Source organism: Saccopteryx bilineata, chromosome 8 (assembly GCF_036850765.1).
Source record: "Saccopteryx bilineata isolate mSacBil1 chromosome 8, mSacBil1_pri_phased_curated, whole genome shotgun sequence".
NCBI classification, from domain to species: domain Eukaryota; kingdom Metazoa; phylum Chordata; class Mammalia; order Chiroptera; family Emballonuridae; genus Saccopteryx; species Saccopteryx bilineata.
This window is the reverse complement of record NC_089497.1, coordinates 1,320,204-1,341,858: the sequence shown is the minus strand read 5'-3', so window position 1 is coordinate 1,341,858 and position 21,655 is coordinate 1,320,204. Positions and strand designations below refer to the sequence as shown.

Genomic DNA, 21,655 nt, shown 5'->3' with positions numbered 1-21,655 from the left:
CCATTGATTTGAGAGAGAGAGAGAGAGAGAGAGAGAGAGGGAGAGGCATCAACTCATTGTACACTTAGTTGTTCCATTCAGTTGTGCACTCAGTGGTTGCTTCTCACGTGTGCCCTGACTGGGGATCGGAAAAGTGACCTCGGCACACCGGGACGATTCTCTCCACCGCGCCACCCACCCAGGTCCTAGTACTCTCTTTACTTTAGAGTTCATCAGTAAACAAAAGTAATTGGCAGGTATTAAGACAATACGTACTGAACTGATACTATCTCGGTTGTGATATGACTTCCACTGAAACCATATTTTAAATTTATTCATTAGTAGGCCAGCAACTCAGTTGTTTTTCATCAGTGTTGTAAAAGGTGAGGCTGGTTTACTGTTCCTCTCGCAGCTGAGAGGCAGGTAGTAGAGTGTCGTGTGGAAGGTTGCAGGGGATATTCACCTGCTTGCTAATTTTCCTTAGTTGAAATCCTTACTCCAACGTTAGATTAACTTTTAAACCCATCTCCCTTCCTTGGAGCTTTTATTAGGTTTCCTCCTGTGGTTCACATTTAAAAGCCCCTTCATCTGAATCACTCCAGCAGACAGAGACGTTCTGTGGTTCTGCATTCCTGACCGACAAATTCCAAATTGGTTATCCGGACATTCTCATGGCTTCCCAAAGCCTGGCCACATCTTACTAGTTAAAATCCTCCCCCAAGACTCGCAGGTGTCCCCAAACTACGGCCCCGCAGGCCGCATGCGACCCCCTGAGGCCATTTATCCGGCCCCCTGCTGCACTTCTGGAAGGGGCACCTCTTTCATTGGTGGTCAGTGAGAGGAGCACTGTATGTGGTGGCCCTCCAACGGTCTGTGGGACAGTGAACTGGCCCCCTGTGTAAAAAGTTTGGGGACCCCTGCTAGAGCGCACCCCGGGGCGGAGCAATCCAGGCTGCCGGGGCGGGACCTGCGTGGTTTCCGTCCAGCTCGGCGCCTTCAGCCCGGAGCGTTCCTGTGCATCTCACACTGTTTCCACTTTGCACTTACTGTCGTGAGTCGTGAGTCGTGGTCCCTGTGCTTCTGAAAGGTCAGGATGCGAGGCTGCCACTCACCGAGGTGCTCAGACACTTGCTTTCCCTGTTCATTACTTCCAGTAACTGCCCAATCAGGGAGAAAGTAAAGAAGAAAAGGGTAATGGTAGTGTTTTTTTGTTTTGTTTTTATTAAAAACTTTTGTTTTTGATATGTTGTACATGATAGAAGAGCATAATCACTAATGTCAATCACTTTTCAAATATGTTTTGGGTTATCATGCAAGTAGTGTATCTTTGCTGTTTGTTATAGAAGAGTCATTTCTCTGCCTTTTTTGTATCACTGAAGACTCCTCTGTCACTCGGTCCTCAGTCGAGGTTCTCGGGCTCCAAGGGGAGGAATTGTGTCAGCTGTTTTTATTGTTGCAAACTCATGTCTAGTGCATAATAGTGCATAGTACTTACTTGGTGAATTTCTGTTGCCTGAGTTAATGAAGACTAGAATATAGAAACACTTTATTTGGACCCAGGAAGATTCGAGTATTACATTTGAAGCAAATTAAAAATTGTTGCCTTAGTAAGGAATTATTTGAAGTTTTCTCTAAAATTCTTCATGAGAATTTGTTTTAGGGCTGGGTAATACGCTGTCTATTGCCGCATTGCAAAACACTCCAAAACAGACTGTCTTAAAACAGTGAGCAGCTTGACTTACTCAAGAGTTTTACAATCGGGGGTTCAGCTGGTTGATTCCATGGCCGGTCTGGTGAATGGTTGTTGGTGTGAGAGCAGTCAGGCTTCTGGTAGACTCGGCTGGGCTCTCCCTGTTTCCATGTGATCTCAGAGCCTGCCTGTTCACGTTGCCTGTCCATGTCCACGAAGCCTGACCTTGTTGGTGGCAACTCAGGATTCTCGTGAGTACAAACCGAGCCAGGAGCTGTCAGACTAGAGCATGTCTACCCAGACCGGCACAGTGTCCCCTCTGCCATATTCTGTCTGTTAAAGCAGGTCACACACCTCGCACAGATTGGGGAGGAGGTGACTATACCAAGAAGTATCATTTGCTCACGGCCACCAATGTAGCAGGCTGCCACAGGCTTATTAGGTTTGATTTTTTACCACTCGTAGTAGCTGAGCATTTTAGACATGGTTAGGAAGAATACTTTGTGATTGACACATGTCAGTGATTGACTCGCACTTTTAAATGCGCATTAGGTTGGCCTGTCGGTCTCCGCTTTATATATTTTTCATGTGCGTTCTCTCTGCAAATAATTCTTTCTTCTCCAACTGACTCTTAGGGACGCTGTACAAGATTTTCTTCATGAAATATACTTTTTACCTGACCATCCGGAATTAAAACAGATAAAAGCAGTTCTACAGGAATACAGAAAGGTACTCAATTTTTTATTCATGATTCAGGAGATCATTGATACAAAATTATTCCCAAATTCCACTACATTGAAAGAAATTCTTTAGAGTCATATCTAGGGACAGTACAGTCGTATTCTGGTGGCTGATTCCTGGTGACTAGATAGTCCTGTCATGAGTCCATGGTTTCTAGAAGGAAGTTCTAGCATTTAGATTAGAGATGTAACAGCATGAGATAGAAAAGAGAGCAAAACATGCCTTTCTTGTGCCTTCACTACCCAGGTCAGTGTGTTCCATTTACAGTCCCCAAGAGAAGCCACCGCAGCTGCACGCCCTGTGTAACAGAGCAGGCTATGGAATGATTCTAGTTATATTGTGCTGTAAACAGTGGTGTGGGAATCAGGTCCAATATTCCTGAGCTCTGCATGGGGAATGCACGGTGGTCCATTACCTTGAGGTCCAGTGGACTCTCTGAAAGGATGGAAATAGTAATGGTGAGTCCATAGAATTTTACGGCGGAAAGTGGGGTATCTGACCTCAGATCAGCGAGGCAGAGGTGCTGACTGCAGACCCCATGGCTGGATGTGAAGACCTGGTTTTTCCTTCTGTGGGTAAGTTCATCCCAGTCGGAGAAAACAAGGAGCCCGGGTGAGAAGGGGAATCATCTGCATAGTCTACAGACTTGTTTCAGGGCTGTTGTGTGGCCCTTTGTAAGTTGAGGGAAACTTGTATTTCTTACCGAGAAGGATTTATTTTACGTAAGTAAACTCTTATTTAGTTGAAAAATGTTATTATCTGCAGCTCCAAAGATTTTAAAATGAAATCCCTTTCCCTGAGAATTACTAACAATGAGACAGGCTACACTGAGGAAGAGATGGAAATAGTATTTTAAAGCTGCTCTTAATGGGGGTATGACTTAACTACTTTAACGGGTAGCGTAGGGACCTGGCCTTCCAAGTGGTTGCTGACGGGGTCGTTGACCGGCACGCCTCTGCCCCTCCCACAGGAGACCGCCGAGAGCGCTGACCTGCAGACGGCTCTCCGGCTCTCCATGAAGGCGGTCCAGCACGAGAACGTCGACGTCCGCACGCACGCCCTCACGAGCTTGAAGGAGACCTTGTATAAGAACCAGGTACGCTGAGATGTGGTTTAAGAGCTACAGAAGAGGGAGTTTGGAAGTTCAAAGACAAGGTGACAGTGCTGTGTTTGCTTGAGGTTCAGTGGGTCCCATGAAAGTGATATTTTAAAGATTATCTGTTTTTCAATGACAGTTGACATACAGAAGAAGAGGTTTTTATTTTATGTAGGTGATTGGTCTGATTCAGAGTGAGTAGTCCATGCCATGTCCTTTGATGCTGAACGTCCGTGGTCTGCGGTTTTTGTTTGAAGGACCGTGGTGTGGTGGTTGCACCTTAGGTCTCTACCTTCCTGAGTGGGGGGCGTGTGTCTGAGCAGCACAGCTTATGTGAGTTTCCTCGTATAACTGCCCATAGATATCTGCCATGTAAAATTTTGGTAATTTTGCCGTTTTACATTTTGACTGAATTAACTTGATTAGTTCTGATGGAGCTAAATTTTTAAGTATACTTTTTCATGGGGCCAGGGAACTTTATTCTTTTCGTTGTCAGTATAATGTAGATTATCTCTAATCTTGGTGACAGTGAGAACTGAATTTAAAATACCAGATTGGCCCTGGCCAGTGGCTCAGTGGATAGAAAGTCGGCCCAGCCTGTGGACATCCCGGGTTCAATCCCTGGTCAGGGCACACATGAGAAATGACCGTCTACTTCTCCCCCTGCCTCTCTTCCCCTCCTGCAGCCTGTGGCTTGATTGGTTCAAGCATGGTCCTGGGTGCTGAGGATGGCTCTATTGGAGCACATCAGCCTCAGGCACTAAAAATAGCTCGGTTGATTCAAGCATTGACCCCAGACTGGGAGTTGCTGGGTGGATCCTGGTCAGGGTGCATGTGGAGTCTGTCTCACTATCTCCCCTCCACTCACTACAAAAAACAAACAAACGAGGTGACTATAAACCTATACAGTGGAAACATTTGACTGAGGTACTAATTTCTGCATATCAAGAACTTACATGATACGACGTGAAGGTCTAAGACCCTCCTGAGTTAGTGTTACGTCTGTTTTCATGACATAAGGAAGCACCTACTTAGGACAGAAGCGTTCAGTTTACTCAGCATGGTGGTGATGGGCACGTGCTTCTGGACCAGTGAGCCTGCATGGCCGGGGTGCAGAGCAGTCAGTGTGGAGGTGGTCCCACCACAAGGGGGGAGCCTTGCTCTCCTCGCATCTGTGATTTGTGCCACCCCACTGTGGGTCTGCGGTACGCGTGTCACAGCCTCAGGCTCTGCCCTGCACGTCACTGACCCCACTGCTTACCACTGGTCCAGACCGCTACCTGGGTTCCATCTGTGGAGGTACGCGTGTCACAGCCTCAGGCTCTGCCCTGCACGTCACTGACCCCACTGCTTACCACTGGTCCAGACCGCGACCTGGGTTCCGTCTGTGAAGGTACGCGTGTCACAGCCTCAGGCTCTGCCCTGCACGTCACTGACCCCACCACTGACCACTGGTCCAGACCGCGACCTGGATTCCGTCTGTGAAGGTACGCGTGTCACAGCCTCAGGCTCTGCCCTGCACGTCACTGACCCCACCGCTGACCACTGGTCCAGACTGCGACCTGGGTTCCATCTGTGGAGGTACGCGTGTCACAGCCTCAGGCTCTGCCCTGCACGTCACTGACCCCACCGCTGACCACTGGTCCAGACCGCGACCTGGGTTCCGTCTGTGAAGGGTCTCGAGCTTTTTTTTGTTTGTTTTAAAAGGGAGCATGATTTTATTGAAATGTTTGAGTACAGTGTTGGAAAATCTTAAAATCCTATATTCTAAACCAATGCAATCGCTGGACATGACGGATTCCTGAATCTATCTGACGTCCTAAGAGAGGACAGTTGCAACGTGAACGTCTATAAGTTGATTCATACAAGTTGGAGGCTGAGCGACTCCAGCACATTGACATTCTCTGTCTGGCTCCTCGTCGGGCTGCTTTTGCTGAGTCAGCCTCTGTTCCACAAAGCCAGGCTCAGTGTCTTCTTTTTCTTTTGAAATGTATCACTTTAATATGAACCGCAGTTTTAACATTGAATTCGAGATGCTCGCTTATATGTGCTTTACTTTTTTGCTAGAGAGAAAGTGATACAAACGAGGTTGTTCTAAAGTGCTCTCACAAGTACAGTAGCTCAGTCTTAACTGGCTTGAGGGTGGGCTCTTCTTTCTTAAGGTTTTGATTACATCATCCTCAGGAGACAGATGAAGAAGGGTTATTTGAACACTGTATTTTTCTTTAAGGACACCTTTTTCCTCTTACCTCCTTTTAAAAAATTTTTTTCTTTTTTCTTTTTTCTTTTCTTTTTTTTTTTTTTTTTTTTAAGTGAGAGGAGGGAAGGCAGAGACAGACTCCCATATGTGCTCCGACCAGAATCCACCTGGCAAGCCCATGAGGGGGCGATGGGCGATGCTCTGCCCATCTGGGGCATTACTCCATTGCTCAGCAAGCAAGCTCTTAGCACCTGAGGCGGAGGCCATGGAGCCATCCTCAGTACCTGGGACCGACTCGCTCTAAATGAGCCATGGCTGTGGGAGGAGAAGGGGGGGAGTTTGAGAAGCAGATGGGTGCTTCTCCTGTGTGCCCTGACAGGGAATCGAACCCGGGACTTACACACACCAGGTTGATACTCTATCACTGAGCCAACCGGCCAGGGCTTCTTCCTACTTCTTTTTAAAAAATCATTTCCACAGAACCCTTTTCCCCTTTTTCTTTTCTCTCTAGTAGTCTTTTACATACTTTACAGTTTTCTTGTTTTAACTAATAGCTGTTCCTCCAAGGTTTATTTACGGGAATATTGGTTGACTCTCATGAGTTCTTCTTCGTCTTCTTCATTGTTTCTTTAGCTTGTTACTGTACATACCATGTGATACTTTAATTACTGGTTTACATGTCTGTTTTCCCATTAGATTGTGAACTCGGGTTAAGAACTGTGTCTTACTTTTTTATGCTGATGTAGTCATACTCAGTCATTGTTTAGTAGGTTAATGATTTAAACTTTCAAACACACTTAATTATTATAATACTATGGAACATGTTGTGAACTATAATATGTGAACTTACCAAAAACTAGCTGAAAAGACTGCAGATATGGGAATTTAATTTTGTCCTTTTCTGATTGACTTGATTGGGTGACACTGGCGAACGTCACCACACAGGCCTCAGGTGCCTGGTTCTGCGGCACATCTCTGTGCCCCGTGTCGTGTGCTCATCCCGCACGTTCAGTCTCCGTCGTCCACGTCAGATGTTCCTTAGTACACGAAAGCGCTTTAGCTAGGAACGTATGCTAGTTTGTAGAAGCTACGTGCAAACCTTTTTCTTTTTCTTTCAGGAAAAACTGATAAAATACGCGACAGACAGTGAGACGGTGGATCCCGTGGTCTCGCAGCTGGTGACGGTGCTGCTGAAGGGCTGCCAGGACGCCCACCCCCAAGCCCGGCTGCTCTGCGGGGAGTGCCTGGGGGAGCTGGGGGCCGTGGACCCCGGCCGGCTGGACTTCTCGGCCGCCGAGACCCACGGCAAAGACTTCACGTTCGTGGTAGGTCCTGGAGAGGGGCGTGCCCGGGAGTTCTCTGTCCTGTAGGCCCTGGAGAGGGGCGTGCCCGGGAGTTCTCTGTCCTGTAGGTCCCGGAGAGGGGCGTGCCCGGGAGTTCTCTGTCCTGTTGGGGCTGCTGTGCCTCCTTCCCAGGGGCCCGTTCTGTTCTCCGGGTGGAGCCGCGCTAACACAGACAGTGTAGGTGACTGCTACGGTTATTCCTCCCTTAGTGCTACTGCAGAGCTCGTCTGCCAACAAGAATGAAGTTTGAGCCCGCTGTGCTGTGCCGTGTTCTTTAAAATAAGCCTCCTAATCTACTTCTGACAAATACTTAGAACTTAATTAATTATTTAAATATTGCTCTTCAGGCCCCAGCTGGGTGGCTCAGTGGATAAAGCATAGACCTGTCGTGCCAGAGTTCGAGGGTTTGACCCTCGGTCAGGGCACATACAAGAGGCAGTTAATGAGTACACTACTAAATGGAACAGCCAAGTGAAACATTGCTTCGCTCTTTCCTCCCTAAGTCAATGGGAAAATTAACTATTACTGTTTAAACACTATTGCTAAGTGTTTCTAGGGGAAACTGATTTCCTGGGGTGTTCTAAGAGTGTACATTTAGGAAAGATTCTGTGGCCAAAGGACTTTGGAAAATCTTGTATAAAAAAATTAAACATGCCTGACCAGGTGGTGGCGCAGTGGATAGAGCATCAAACTGGGATGCGGAAGGACCCAGGTTTGAGACCCCAAGGTAGCCAGCTTGAGCTCAGGCTCATCTGGTTTGAGCAAAGCTCACCAGCTTGGACCCAGGTCGCTGGCTTGAGCAAGGGGTCACTCGGTCTGTTGAAGGCCCATGGTCAAGGCACGTATGAGAAAGTAATCAATGAACAACTAAGGTGTCGCAACAAAGAAATGATGATTGATGCTTCTCATTTCTCTCCATTCTTGTCTGTCTGTCTCTGTCTATCCCTCTCTCTGACTCTGTCTCTGAAAAAAAAAACTAAAAAAAAAAAATTAAACATGACATTTAATATATTGGTGCACACACATTGTGAGTCTCCAAGAGAAAGTTTTATTCAAATTATTTCTTGGAGCTTCTCAAGTGACCAGGGTTCTACAGAATGCAATTTAGAGAATGACATATATAGTTTTCTTTCTCAGGGTTAAAAAACAGAAAACTGCAAACTGTTAGTCACTGAGAAGTGGAATGGCTCTGCTTGTCGTATGAGCAGCCTCCCCAGCCCTGAGTCTGGCTCCGCTGCTGCAGCTCGTGTTTACCCTCAGCCTGGCCACCACACTCAGCTTGAACCTTCCTGTTTTTCTAAGTTAAATTCACCAGGGAAGACACAGTTCAGTAGAACAAGTTACACAAATTATCCATGCATTTTTTTCTTGTTTGCATTGAGACTGGAGTAGAAGATTTGAATTTTGCGTATGGATTGTTGATGGAGCTGACCAGGGCTTACCTCGCGTATGCAGACAACAGCCGGGCCCAGGACTCCGCTGCATACGCCATTCAGGTGAGCGTGCGTGCCTGTAGACGGGGCTGGTCTGTGCCATGGGCCTCGGGCAGAAAGCCCTAAACTCTGTGCTGTGAAAACTCGCGTTTTATTTTAAGCTCAATTGAGAGCACGGCCCCAGATGGGCAGAGCATCAGCCCCAGATGAGTGTTACCGGGTGGATCCTGGTCGGGCACATGCGGGAGTCTATCTCCCTCCCTTCCTCTCACTTAGAAAAGAGGGAAACCAAAAAAAATAGAAAACTCTTATTTTTTTAACTATCATTTTAACTATCAAAGTAATTCAAGATCACGATAAAAATCCTAGAGTACAGAAGTGTATCCTCTTAAGAGATTATAAGGTACTTTGAAAATATTTCTACATATATATAAATATGTATGTTTTCTCAACCAAACAAGGATATCATATTACTTGTGATGCTCTATAACTTGAGTTTCTTTTTGTGTTTAACAATTTGTCTTGGGTAACTTCCATTTTAATACAATTCATTTTCTTCAATGACTTAATTTTCAATATGAATATATGATTATTTAAGAAATGTACCTGTATTTTCCATATATAAGATACACTCTTTTCTGAAAAACTTGGGGTCTAGAAACTGGGTGGATCTCATACAGTGGTTGTGGCATTTCCAATGCCATAGATGGAACTGAGGATGAGGCGATCTATGAAGACAGGGACTCGTCATCAGACACAGAGGAGGAAAGGATAATGGATGGGAGTTCTGACAGTGATGAGGAGTTGTGTGAGTTTTATGATAAATACAACTAGAGTTCAATAACTTTATGTAATACTTTTTTTTTTCAAATGTTGGGCCCCAAAATTAAGGTGTGTCTTATACATGGGGAATTACAGTATTTGCTACATTGAGGTGGTTTAATATTTTGCTTTTACCAAAAAAAAAAAAATATTTAGAGAACATACATACATTTCTGAGCACTTAAGTGATATGTCAATAATATAAATGCCCAGAAATTAAAATGTGTTTCAGAGCAAGTATAGAATTTTATAAAGAAAAAGTTTTGGTACTGGCTGGTTGGCTCAGGGGTAGAGTGTTAGCTCGGTGTGTGGAAGTCCCGGGTTCGATTCCCGGTCAGGGCACACAGGAGAAGCGCCATCTGTTTCTCCACTCCTCCCTTTTCTCTCCCCCCAAACCCCGAAGCCATGGTTTGGTTGGAGTGAGTTGGCCCTGGATGCTGAGGATGGCTCCATGGCCTCTGCCTCAGGCCCTAAGAAGAGCTTGGTTGCTGAGCAATGGAGCAATGCCCCAGATGGGCAGAGCATTGCCCTCTAGTGGGATTGCCAGGTGGATCCTGGTCAGGGTGCATGTAAGTCTGTCTGTCTGCCTCTCTGTCTTTCACTTAATTTAAAAAAACAAACTTTTACAAGTTCATACTCCCATGACAAATCCTTTTTTCTTCAGAATTTTAAATCTTTGCCAATGTTACGGATGAAAAATGGTACTGTTTTAATTTGCATTTAATTATGAGAGAGTTACAATATTTTTTATATATTTATTGCTTTTTTGAGAATTTTCTCTAGATCTTTTCCCATTTTCCTCTTAGTTATTGGTTTATTTTTGTTGATATGTAAAATTTATTTGGATATAACGGAAATTAACTCTTTGTCTATTATACATGTAATAAATAATTTTCCAGTTTGGCTTTCTTTACCTTTTTAATTTTATTTATTTTTAATTAAAAGTTTCTTTGTTTCATTAAATGTTCAGGTCTGGTATTCAGGGTGAGAGGTCTCTGTGACAGATAGATGCTAGATTATTTTGTTGCTGAGATGTTGCTTACAGCTGTGGTTCTGGATGAGGTCGTAGGTTCTGGTACTGAGGTCCAGACAGTGAGGTCAGTGCGGGGAGGACGGAACAAGAGAGAAACTGGAAGGAGCTGTTCGTCAGGTGGGAGAACGTGCTGTTCCACAAGACAGGGAAGCGTTTCAGGAAATGTAGGTGACCTCCTGTGTGTTCAGTGCTGGCCACAGCTGTCGTTTAAGGATTGACAGTGGACTCGGCTTGTTACCTAGAGGTCATTGCGGACCTGGTCAGAGCAGCCCCAGCAGAGTGCCGAAAGCCTCGTCGAGTATGTGGAAGCATGTGTGGGAAGTGGGGAGTTAGAGACCTCCCAGACACGTTGAGGGTGGTGCAGAGGAGCAGGTGGCTGGGCAGGAGCGGGGGAGGGCGGACAAGCCCCAGGGCGTGCCTGTGCTGCTGGGGCAGCGTGGCAGAGGGACATGGGCGGCCCAGGAGGCGGTGGAGATGGGAAGTGCAGTGTGGCAGTGGAAGAGGCTCCCTCGTGAACGAGGACGGCAGTTCCTAGTGATGAGAGAGAGAGAGACACTGGTGCTGACATTGCCGAGCTGGGTGGGGCAGGATGGACGGACAGGGCAGGACGGACGGATGGGAGAGGACACAGATGGATAGAAAAGATGGACCGATGGGGGAGGACGGACAGGCGGACAGGGCAGGATGGACGGACGGATGAGGAGGATGGACGAATGAGGCAGGACAGACAGATGGGGAAGGACGGATGGACGGACACTGCAGGCTGTATTTTGGCTGCCGCTGCTTCCTCAGGGAAGTGAAGCACGGTGCACACCAGTGGGTGTGAGCACCTGTGAGTGTGCGTGGTCCTGGAACGAAGCCGGGGGGTTACTAAGGCTGTCTGTTAGCCAGAGCAACTTGGCCAAGCACCAGAAAAGGCTGGCTTCAAATAAAACTGTAGTAACACTTTCACGTTATGTGAAAGTGAGTTTTGGATATTGCTGTATTTGAACTTACCTTACTTTTATTTTAAAATGCCAAATAAAGTATAAAGTACGTATTTTGCTAGACAGTACTCGCATTTTGTAAGTATTAGGAATACAGCTATTGCATGTGGTCATTTTTAGTGGAATTGGAAAGAGTAACGGATGATGGAAGATACGGTACCCAACCATATTTGATTGTTTTCAAGATTGCTATTAGAGACAAAGATTTTTTTCTTCATGTATAGCGTCTTGTTTTATTTTCAGGAAAGTAAAATATGATCATTTAATTCCTGGGCTTGAGGAATAAATTGGTCTTTAACATTTGCATTGTATTTTTAAAATTTTAAGCTCAGTATTTTATATCTAGAATGTGAGATATTTTCACTGTTTTGTATTTGTAGTTGCTTTCATTAAAATTCAAAATAGATTAAATTCTAAGATTTAAACTTCTGAAAATATAGAAAATTTTTATTTTTTCTTCCAAATAGCCCTTTTTTTAAAAAAAAATTTTTTTTTATTAGAGGAGCGAGGCAGAGACAGATTCTCTCATGTGCCCGACCCGAATCTACCCAGCAAGCCCCCTACAGGTCGATGCTCTATCCATCTGGAGCCACTGCTCTATTGCTCGGCAACCAGGCTACTTCAGAGCCTGGGGGGAGGCCATGGAACCATCTCAATGCCCAGGGCCAAACTGCTCCAACCATTTGAGCTGTGGCTGTGGGAGGGGAAGAGAGAGAGGAAATGAGAGTGTGAAGGGAGAGGGGGAGGAGTGGAGAAGCAGATGGTCACCTTTCTTGTCACCTTTCTTGTGTGCCCTGACCAGGAATTGAACCCGGGACTTCCACACGCCCGGCCGACACTCTACCACTGAGCCAACTGGCCAGGGCCCAGATAGCTCTTACTCTTATTATTTCAATACATGCTATATATAGAACATAAACTGCATGTTCACGTACTGCCCCAGCTTTGTGACCTTGACTGAGTCACCTAAATTGATTCTAAGCATTGAAATTAAAGGTCCTGAGCAAGTTCATGAGCCTTAATTTTACAATTCCGTGTTTTTCCATGTATTAATATTTTTATAACTGATGGGTAGACTGTTGAGTGTGAACGCTTCCCTGCGTTGCTGTGGACTCACAAATGTGAACTTGGCGTCTGTAGGAGTTACTGTCCATCTACGGCTGCAGAGAGGCGCAGGTGGACGGCCCCGGCCCCCAGCTGTGGAGAGCGTTCCCGGAGCACGTTCGGGAGATCCTGGAGCCTCACCTGAACACCAGGTTGGTGGACTCCTTCAAACTGGTTTCACACACTTGTCTTTGACTTTATAAGAGTAACTTGATTATTTCTTCAATGATATTTTAGCATTCAGTTTTTTAGTATGTTCAAATAAGTATTTTTCATTGTGATTTAAGTTTATAATCTTGTTAAAATGAAAGTACAGTTTGCTTATTGGTTAAATTCTATAAGTATTTAAGCACATTTGTTGAAGCTAAAAGGATGGACTTCCAAAATGGTCAGCTGTCCTGGTACTTTGAAAGAACCTACTTTAAGTTGATTATGGGTTCGTTGAAGCTTTTGATACATGTAATTAATATAGAAGTTTAAAGCTAGTCTCAGTGTCTTTATTAACCCCAGTTAGATAAGCCATTTCTCCTCATGAACAGGTTTTCTTCTTGTACTTTTAAAAAATAGTATACCCTGGCCGGTTGGCTCAGCGGTAGAGTGTCGGCCTAGCGTGCGGAGGACCCAGGTTTGATTCCCGGTCAGGGCACACAGGAGAAGCGCCCATTTGCTTCTCCACCCCTCCGCTGCGCTTTCCTCTCTGTCTCTCTCTTCCCCTCCCGCAGCCAAGGCTCCATTGGAGCAAAGATGGCCCGGGCGCTGGGGATGGCTCTGTGGCCTCTGCCTCAGGCGCTAGAGTGGCTCTAGTCGCAACATGGCGACGCCCAGGAGGGGCAGAGCATCGCCCCCTGGTGGGCAGAGCGTCGCCATAATAAATATTGGTCTCTTAATCTTCGTTTTGCTTACCAGAGGTGATCTATTTTAAATAGATCATCTTCTTCATATTTTTCCATTAATATTTTAAATATATCTCATCATTTATTTTTAAAGCAAAGAAAGACTGAATCCCACGAACTATGGCACTCTTCATGATAAGCACAGAGGAGGAAATCTGAGAGTTACAATCTCAAAATTCTTTTATGAAGGGAACAGTGTGGGTATATATATATATATATGTTTTTTTGTGTTTTTTTTTAAGTGAGAGGAGGGGAGGTGGAGAGGTAGACTCCTGCTTGCACCCCAGCTGGAGTTCACCTGGCGACCCCTGTCTGGGGCTGATTCTCTGCCCATCTGAGGCCCATGCTCACAACCAAACTATTTTTAGCACTTGAGGCAGAGGCTCCACTGAGCCATCCTCAGTGCCTGGGGCCAGAGTGCTTGAATCAGTGGAGCCTTGGCTGCGGGAGGAGAGAGACAGAGAGGAAGGAGGGGGGGAAGGGTGGAGAAGCAGATGGGCGCTTCTCCTGTGTGCCCTGGCCGGGATTCGAACCCAGGACTTCCACACACCGGACCGACGTTCTACCACTGAGCCAACCTGCCAGGATGGGGCATATTTATAAAAACCAATTCATGTAGCTGATTTGTAGAAGGTTTATATAAGTATAACCTGAACATACTTAATAAAGAGAAATAAAGACAACAGTGGACTTATTTCTATGCCCCTCCAAAGTGAGGTATTCAAATGCAAGTTTAAATAATAGACTGGTAAACAACAAAAAGAAGAAAAACTTTTAGATCGAAGAGCTCACAGAAAGGTGCCGATCAGTCGTCAGATGTGGTTTCCTCTCTGGAGCAGAGCGGGTTTCCACTGCGGTTCTTCCCGCCCCTCCCCTCTCCTGACGGGCACCGCGGAGCCGGGTTCTCAGGCCCCGGGTTTCCACTGCGGTTCTTCCCGCCCCTCCCCTCTCCTGACGGGCACCGCGGAGCCGGGTTCTCAGGCCCCGGGTTTCCACTGCGGTTCTTCCCGCCCCTCCCCTCTCCTGACGGGCACCGCGGGGCCGGGTTCTCAGGCCCCGGGTTTCCACTGCGGTTCTTCCCGCCCCCTCCCCTCTCCTGACGGGCACCGCGGAGCCGGGTTCTCAGGCCCCGGGTTTCCACTGCGGTTCTTCCCGCCCCTCCCCTCTCCTGACGGGCACCGCGGGGCCGGGTTCTCAGGCCCCGGGTTTCCACTGCGGTTCTTCCCGCCCCCTCCCCTCTCCTGACGGGCACCGCGGAGCCGGGTTCTCAGGCCCCGGGTTTCCATGTCGGTTCTTCCCGCCCCTCCCCTCTCCTGACGGGCACCGCGGGGCCGGGTTCTCAGGCCCCGGGTTTCCACTGCGGTTCTTCCCGCCCCTCCCCTCTCCTGACGGGCACCGCGGAGCCGGGTTCCTAGGCCCCGGGTTTCCACTGCGGTTCTTCCCGCCCCTCCCCTCTCCTGACGGGCACCGCGGAGCCGGGTTCTCAGGCCCCGGGTTTCCACTGCGGTTCTTCCCGCCCCTCCCCTCTCCTGACGGGCACCGCGGAGCCGGGTTCCTAGGCCCCGGGTTTCCACTGCGGTTCTTCCCGCCCCCTCCCCTCTCCTGACGGGCACCGCGGAGCCGGGTTCCTAGGCCCCGGGTTTCCATGTTGGTTCTTCCCGCCCCTCCCCTCTCCTGACGGGCACCGCGGGGCCGGGTTCTCAGGCCCCCTCTGTGTGCTCTTAATGAGCTGACTGGGGCTGACGTCCGGTCTGCTGGGAACCTGGGGTGCTCTGCTCTTCGGAGCCTGCTCCCCGTAGTTTCTTGCAGAGCGTTGAGATCGAGATAAAGACTGGAACTGGACCAGCACGTGCAGACGTCCTTGCTTCTGCACTCCGCCATGTTTGTCGTTTCCTGTACGTGATGGGTTTCGAATAGATCATCTTCAGGGAACAGCTTTCGGGGGTTTTGTTTTCAGACTGAAGAATGGTGGCTACTTTTCTTCTTCCGTGTCGTCTGACTTTCCCGATGGAGAAGTCACCCCACTGTCCCCACCCTGGGACACCGGGACCTTGTAACCCTTTCTCCTGGGCCGCCATCGAAGTGCTCCTCCCCATGCGCTTGGTTTTTCTCCGTCCCCGTCACTGTCACCACACGTGGCAACAGACTCTCCCTTTTTACTTTTGGTAAAAGTAAAAAGCATTTTCATTTTGGGGTCAGCAGGGACCTTTGGGGGTTCAGCGGAACTACAGAACCCTTTCCTGAAGCTCCGATGGACAATTTGGAAGGTTTGCCGTTTGAGGTCCGTGTTTCTTCTTGCCTATTTTTGGCTTCTTTGTCTTCCTGCTCACTGGTGATAGTTCCCGCACGCTGTAAGGTGGCGGCCTCTCCCTTGACGTGAGGGGTTCTGGGAGTGCTGTTCCTGAGGCGTTCTCTGATGACGTCACTTCAGTGCGTTTGGCTCACGCTGCTCAAGGCTTTGGGGCCACTGAGCACGTCCGTCTGTTTCTCCAGAAGCCTGTGCGCTGCTGACCGGGCTGTCGCTCGTGCAGTCGCGGTAGAATCAGGCTTTTTACAAACCTACAAAATTGGTATCATCACCGAGAGGAGATTTAGTTGCTGTGTCAGGTGTCAGTTCCCTCGTGGCGTGAGTGGCTTCAAGCGACTGTTGTATCCGCTTCTGTTTTTCTTTTTAACATGCATCTTCAGTGCCCTTTTTTCCACTCTAGTCTGCCCACCTCCTGGCAAGGTTTGGGCTTCTCTTCACTTCTCTCATCTTCTCAGCCTCGTGTGTGAGGGTCAGAGCCCCCAGCTGAGCCACGGTGGGTGTAGGAGGCGGGTCTGCTGCGGGCTCATCAACCTCTTCCTCGACTCTAAAGATAGTATTTTCAGCCCTAGCCAGGTGGGTCAATGGGTAAAGCGTCGACCGGGTACCAGAGGTCGCGTTTTGACCCCTGGTCAGGGCATGTAGAACAGGGGACCAGGGAGCCCCCAGCTGAACGGAACAACTAAGTACAACGAGTGGATGCTTCTCTCTCTCCCTCTCCCACCTCCATCAGTGGAAAAACGTGGTTTCTCATCCCTTTTTAATTTTATTAACTTTGTTAGGACTCACTGAAACACATAAATTATGTTATTTTTATTTAGAAACTGTAATTTTAGGTACTAGGTCACATCTTAATTGGATATGTAAACTTGGGTAAGTTAGTAATTCTTTGAACCTTGGTACCATGCCTAGCCTTGTACTAATTCTTTATAAGAGCCTGAAGTATGCATTCTGATTTGCTAGATACATTTTTATATTTAGAAACCTTTTAAACATAATTTTATTTTTTATAGGCAGCATTATTTAAAGATACATTTTATTAATAGAAAATGAAATTCTACAGTTAAACTTTGGTTTTTCTTGTGTGAGCATTCCACCCTTTATTTCTGTAGTCTGTATTTTGTAGCCTGTGTTGCTAGAGGCTGAGTCTCTGACCTGGTGGGAGGTGTTTGGCCCTTGGAGTCACGTAGCTTTAAGTTTGAGTCCTGGCTCCGCATTGGCTAGCTCGGAAGTATCAGGCAAGTTGCTTAACATTTCCAAGTTTCAGGGTTTTTTTTGTCTTAAAATGTGGATAGTTTTATTTACCTTGAATGATCATTGTTAGAAATGAAGATAATATCAAAATGTAACTAGTAGAGTGCCTAATATTTGCCTGATACTCTTTAATAAATGCTTTTTCAATCCCAGCTTGTTGAATCAAGTCCTTGCTTTTTCTGTGAGGGATGGGCTAGCTTGCCACACTAATGTTTTTGCAAACTTGCTATTCAATTTGATTTTTCATAAGAAGCCAACATTATATGCCTACTTGTTTTTGTTTTTTTTTTAATTTTCCATTGATTTGAGAGAGAGGGAGGAGGGGGAGAGAGACATCCACTTATTGTGTCACTTAGTTGTTTCGTTTCGTTGTGCACTCCTCGACTGCCTCTCGTTCGTGCCTGGACTGGGAATCGAACTCTGCGTCCTCGCTGTACCAGGACAGCGCTTTACCCACTGAGCCACCTGTCCAGGGCTGCCCACTTGTTATCCTTTCCTGAGAAGCAACGTTTAAGAGGTCATTTGTAAGAGTGATCTCAGCAAAGCGGTACGACTTCTTAGGGTCCTTCTGTTTCTACATGTGGGAGCTTGAAGGGACCTCTCAGATGATCTCTCAGTGGTGGGACTCAGGAGGTTTGTGTGGCTGGGATCTGCTCGTGGGACTGTCGCCTCGTAAAACCACGAGGTCAGTAGAGGGCAGTGTTAATGCAGTTGAGCCATGTTTGTTTGAAAGCTTCTGTATAAAACACCAAGATGTCAGGTTACTCGACAGGTCACTTTTATAGCTCGGACTTCTTGATTCTTGCTTCAGAAGGCCTGGGAGAAATAATGGCTTGCACCCTGATATTAGTAGTTTTCTAGCTAAGTTCATTATAAAACTTGGTAAATCACCTGGAGAATTATATTCATGATGATTTAGAATAGTGATGGTTAACTGAGAAATTACTGAATTTTTAGAAATTTGGGATATGGTGAGATCCAACATGTTTGCTGGGGACCTTGCATACAGGGCACTTTCTACGCCTGTCACTTCCTCACCTTATTGGTGATTGACAAGGAGCCCAGGCTCCTAGAGATGCTCCACACGTGTGTGTGAGAGCATGTGGACGCTCCACACGTGTGTGTGAGAGCATGTGGACGCTCCACACGTGTGTGTGAGAGCATGTGGACGCTCCACACGTGTGTGTGAGAGCATGTGGACGCTCCACACGTGTGTGTGAGAGCATGTGGACGCTCCACACGTGTGTGTGAGAGCATGTGGACAGTTCTGTGCTGCTGCTCAGGGGTGGGCACAAAGGTGGCGTGGAGGTCATGAGAGAGGTGAGGGCTGAGACAGGCCCGAGGAGCGTCTGGAGGGGCGTCACATCCAGTCGGAGGTCAGACCGGAGGGAGCAGCTGCTGCTTCTCTGCCTTGGGAGGAGGAGGGGATGGCTGCAGCTCAGCCAAGGTTACGGATGTGAGTCTGGGAAGCAGTGGTTGTCCTCCACGAAGTCTGGAAGATGAGCTGCTTGGCGCAGGTGGCAGTGGGGTTGGTGGGTGTTGTGCGGAGAGCGGCGACTGAAACGGTCACTGTGGAGAGCGGGAGAGAGCTAACGGGGAGAGCCCGGAGCTTCCTGGGCAGCGGACAGGCCTGCCGAGGTTGAGCAGGAACGGAAGTACTGATCTCACAAGCAGCCGAGTGGCCTTCCCACTTCTCAGTGCAGTGGCCCTGGGTGTCATTACAGGGGAGGCAGATGTTTAGATTGACCCCAGGCTGGGAGGTTGGCAGGTGAGTCCAGCTGGTAGAGACGGGGTGGCAGTGGGGTGCATAGGGGGTGTCCCCCAGAGAATGGTTGAAGGGCCATGGAGACCACACTGGTCAGGGAAAGTCAGTGAAAGGCACGGATTGTGATGAAGAGGATGTAGCTAGGTCAAGGGACAAAAGACCTCAGGGGGGACAGATGTGTAAGAGTAGCTGGTGAAAGAAAGGGGAATTTGGGAAGCTGTGGCCTAGAAAGGCGTCTAACTAGTTCATTTTGAAAGTGGTAAGTTTTTCTGTATTGGCAAGGGAGTCATGATAAAGAAATAGAGGAGAAGACCATCAGAAGGTTCAAGTCTGATGAGAAATCCAGCCAGACATGGAAGTCACTCAGGATGACTAGACGGGGGAGGAGAGAAAGCCCCGAGCATGTACTGACAATATTAGTGAGTTTGCTAATCAGCGGGGTTGGTAGATGCCCTGATGAGGAGAGAACGACATTCCTGGGGGGCTTGAAACTCAAAGGAGACCTTTCTTACGGAAGGTAAGAGGGGAGTTGGTTGGCTCTGAAAGGAGCAGTGAGGAAGAAGAGGCAGACTGGAGTCCTTCGAAGTGTTTCTTATGTGTTAAGAATGACCTCCCGCCCTGGCCGGTTGGCTCAGTGGTAGAGCATCGGCCTAGCGTGCAGAGGACCCGGGTTCGATTCCCGGCCAGGGCACATAGGAGAAGCGCCCATTTGCTTCTCCACCCCTCCGCCGCACTTTTCTCTCTGTCTCTCTCTTCCCCTCCCACAGCCAAGGCTCCATTGGAGCAAAGATGGCCCGGGCGCTGGGGATGGCTCCTTGGCCTCTGCCTCAGGTGCTAGAGTGGCTCTGGTCGCAACATGGCGATGCCCAGGATGGGCAGAGCATCGCCCCCTGGTGGGCAGAGCATCGCCCCTGGTGGGCGTGCCGGGTGGATCCCGGTCGGGCGCATGCGGGAGTCTGTCTGACTGTCTCTCCTTGTTTCCAGCTTCAGAAAAATGAAAAAAAAAAAAAAAAAAAAGACCTCCCATCCCACCATCAAGAAGAATATAAGAACAGTAGTTGTTTTAACTGGGTTTCAGTAAAGGCCAAGCTGTCGTAGGATAGTGAGTGATAGCTTATAGTTTCTTAGACTTTTACTAAAGATCTTAACAGATAGAAATCTAATAATATATTTTTAATACACAAATTTTCAAAATTACAGATACAAGAGTTCGCAGAAGTCAACAGATTGGTCTGGAGTAAAGAAGCCAATTTACTTAAGTAAATTAGGTAATAACTTTGCAGAATGGTCAGCATCTTGGGCAGGTTATCTTATAACAAAGGTAAGAGAGCCCTGTTCAGAATTTGTTACCTGAACAGAAATTCTAAAGGAAATGAGAACACCTATCTGAATGTGTAGTACATGTGGGAGGCAGTGAATGAAATATTTGTGCTGCTGATAGAAGTTTCTGTAGAAAATATGTAACTAATAGAGAGTAACAATTTTGCTATTGCTACTAGTAACAGTTTCTGGGTAAGAAGGGAATTACCCAGCAGTTACCAGTTTAGTCAAGCAAATTACTGTGTTTTTAGTGTGTTTGTAAAATGTCTGTTACTTTATGTCTGCTCATTTTGAGTTGCCAAATACTGTTTAAAAGGAAGTTGATACTTTATTAGTATTTATTACATCATAAAAAGATTCTTTATGTAGTAAAAAGATACATTATCTGTTAGTGGTTACCTTTTTAAGAATATACATGATCTGAACTTGCTCCAAACTAAAAATACAGATTTTCCAAAAAATGAAATTTCATGGAAAAATAGATGTATTTCTTTCCCCTTTTTTTTAGCAAGTTAGAGAGAGACAGAAAGACACACATATAGTTAGGGGAAGAGATGAGAAGCATCAATTCAAAGTTGCAGCACTTTAATTGTTCATTGATTGCTTCTCATGTGTGCCTTGACTGTGGGCTCCAGTTGAGCCAGTGACCCATTGCTCAACCAGAGACCTTGGGCTCAAGCCAGTGACCTTGGGATCATGTTAGTGATCCTGCATTCAAGCTGGTGACCAGGTGCTCAAGCTGGTGAGCCTGCGCTTGAGCCAGGTGAGTCTACAACCTTAGAGTTTTGAACCTGGGTCCTCAGCATCCCAGGTCAGTGCTCTGTCCACTGCTCCATCACGTGGTCTGGCAGAGAGGCATATTTCTGATGTTTTCTGATGTGAAATTTTGACATATGCAGAGAGAAAAAGGTACTCTGTGTTCCAAGAAAATTTTTAAGGCAAATTTGAAAGTCAAAACTCTTTAAAAAGTTAATATTTATGTTAGTGTTTAAAATTATAATAACTTATATCTGATAATTTGGATAAAGTTTTTTTTGAAAAAAAACATACTAAAATGTGAAATGTGAAAATGTTAATTACTTCCAGATGTGGAAATTTTTTAGGTTTTTTTTTTTTTTTTTTTAAGTGATGCGTTTATATTTGAAGAAGGAAAGCCTTTAAAGTTTTATAAGAGAACAAACAGTGATGTGAGTGTATCAGAGGTTAGGTCAGGGGTCGGGAACCTATGGCTCGCGAGCCAGATGTGGCTCTTTAGATGGCTGCATCTGGCTCACAGACAAATCTTTAATAATAAAAAAATAACGTTAAAAATATAAAACATTCTCATGTATTACAATCCATTCATTTCCTACTGCTCGTGTTCATGGTTGCGGGTGGCTGGAGCCGATCACAGCTGTCCTCCGGGACAACACCAAATTCTTATTGGATAATGTGTAATATACACGGTCGTTGAATGGCTCTCATGGGATTACATTTTAAAATATGTGGCGTTCATGGCTCTCTCAGCCAAAATGGTTCCTGACCCCTGTGTTAGGTCACACTAATACAATTTTATTCTTAACTCCCAATAATTTAATTTTCTATTTATTTTTTTCCTATAGTTAATCACTGTTTCTTTCTTATTAAATATGTTAACCTTATATTTCATGGGCTGGCCCTGAGCATATTTTTGGTTACTTTTCTCATCTGTG

General features: G+C 46.7%; 1 protein-coding gene across 2 annotated transcripts in view; it reads left to right on the top strand.

Annotated features, from left to right (window-relative positions):
• ATR (ATR serine/threonine kinase) overlaps positions 1–21,655 on the top strand; it is a 122,398-nt gene that overhangs the window by 52,595 nt on the left and 48,148 nt on the right. For both annotated transcript variants that reach the window (XM_066241020.1, XM_066241018.1), the window contains exons 20-25: positions 2,305–2,398; positions 3,381–3,506; positions 6,825–7,031; positions 8,432–8,545; positions 12,464–12,579; positions 19,845–19,965. In XM_066241020.1, the coding sequence (XP_066097117.1) occupies positions 2,305–2,398; positions 3,381–3,506; positions 6,825–7,031; positions 8,432–8,545; positions 12,464–12,579; positions 19,845–19,965 (778 nt within the window). The remainder of the gene's footprint in view (positions 1–2,304; positions 2,399–3,380; positions 3,507–6,824; positions 7,032–8,431; positions 8,546–12,463; positions 12,580–19,844; positions 19,966–21,655) is intronic.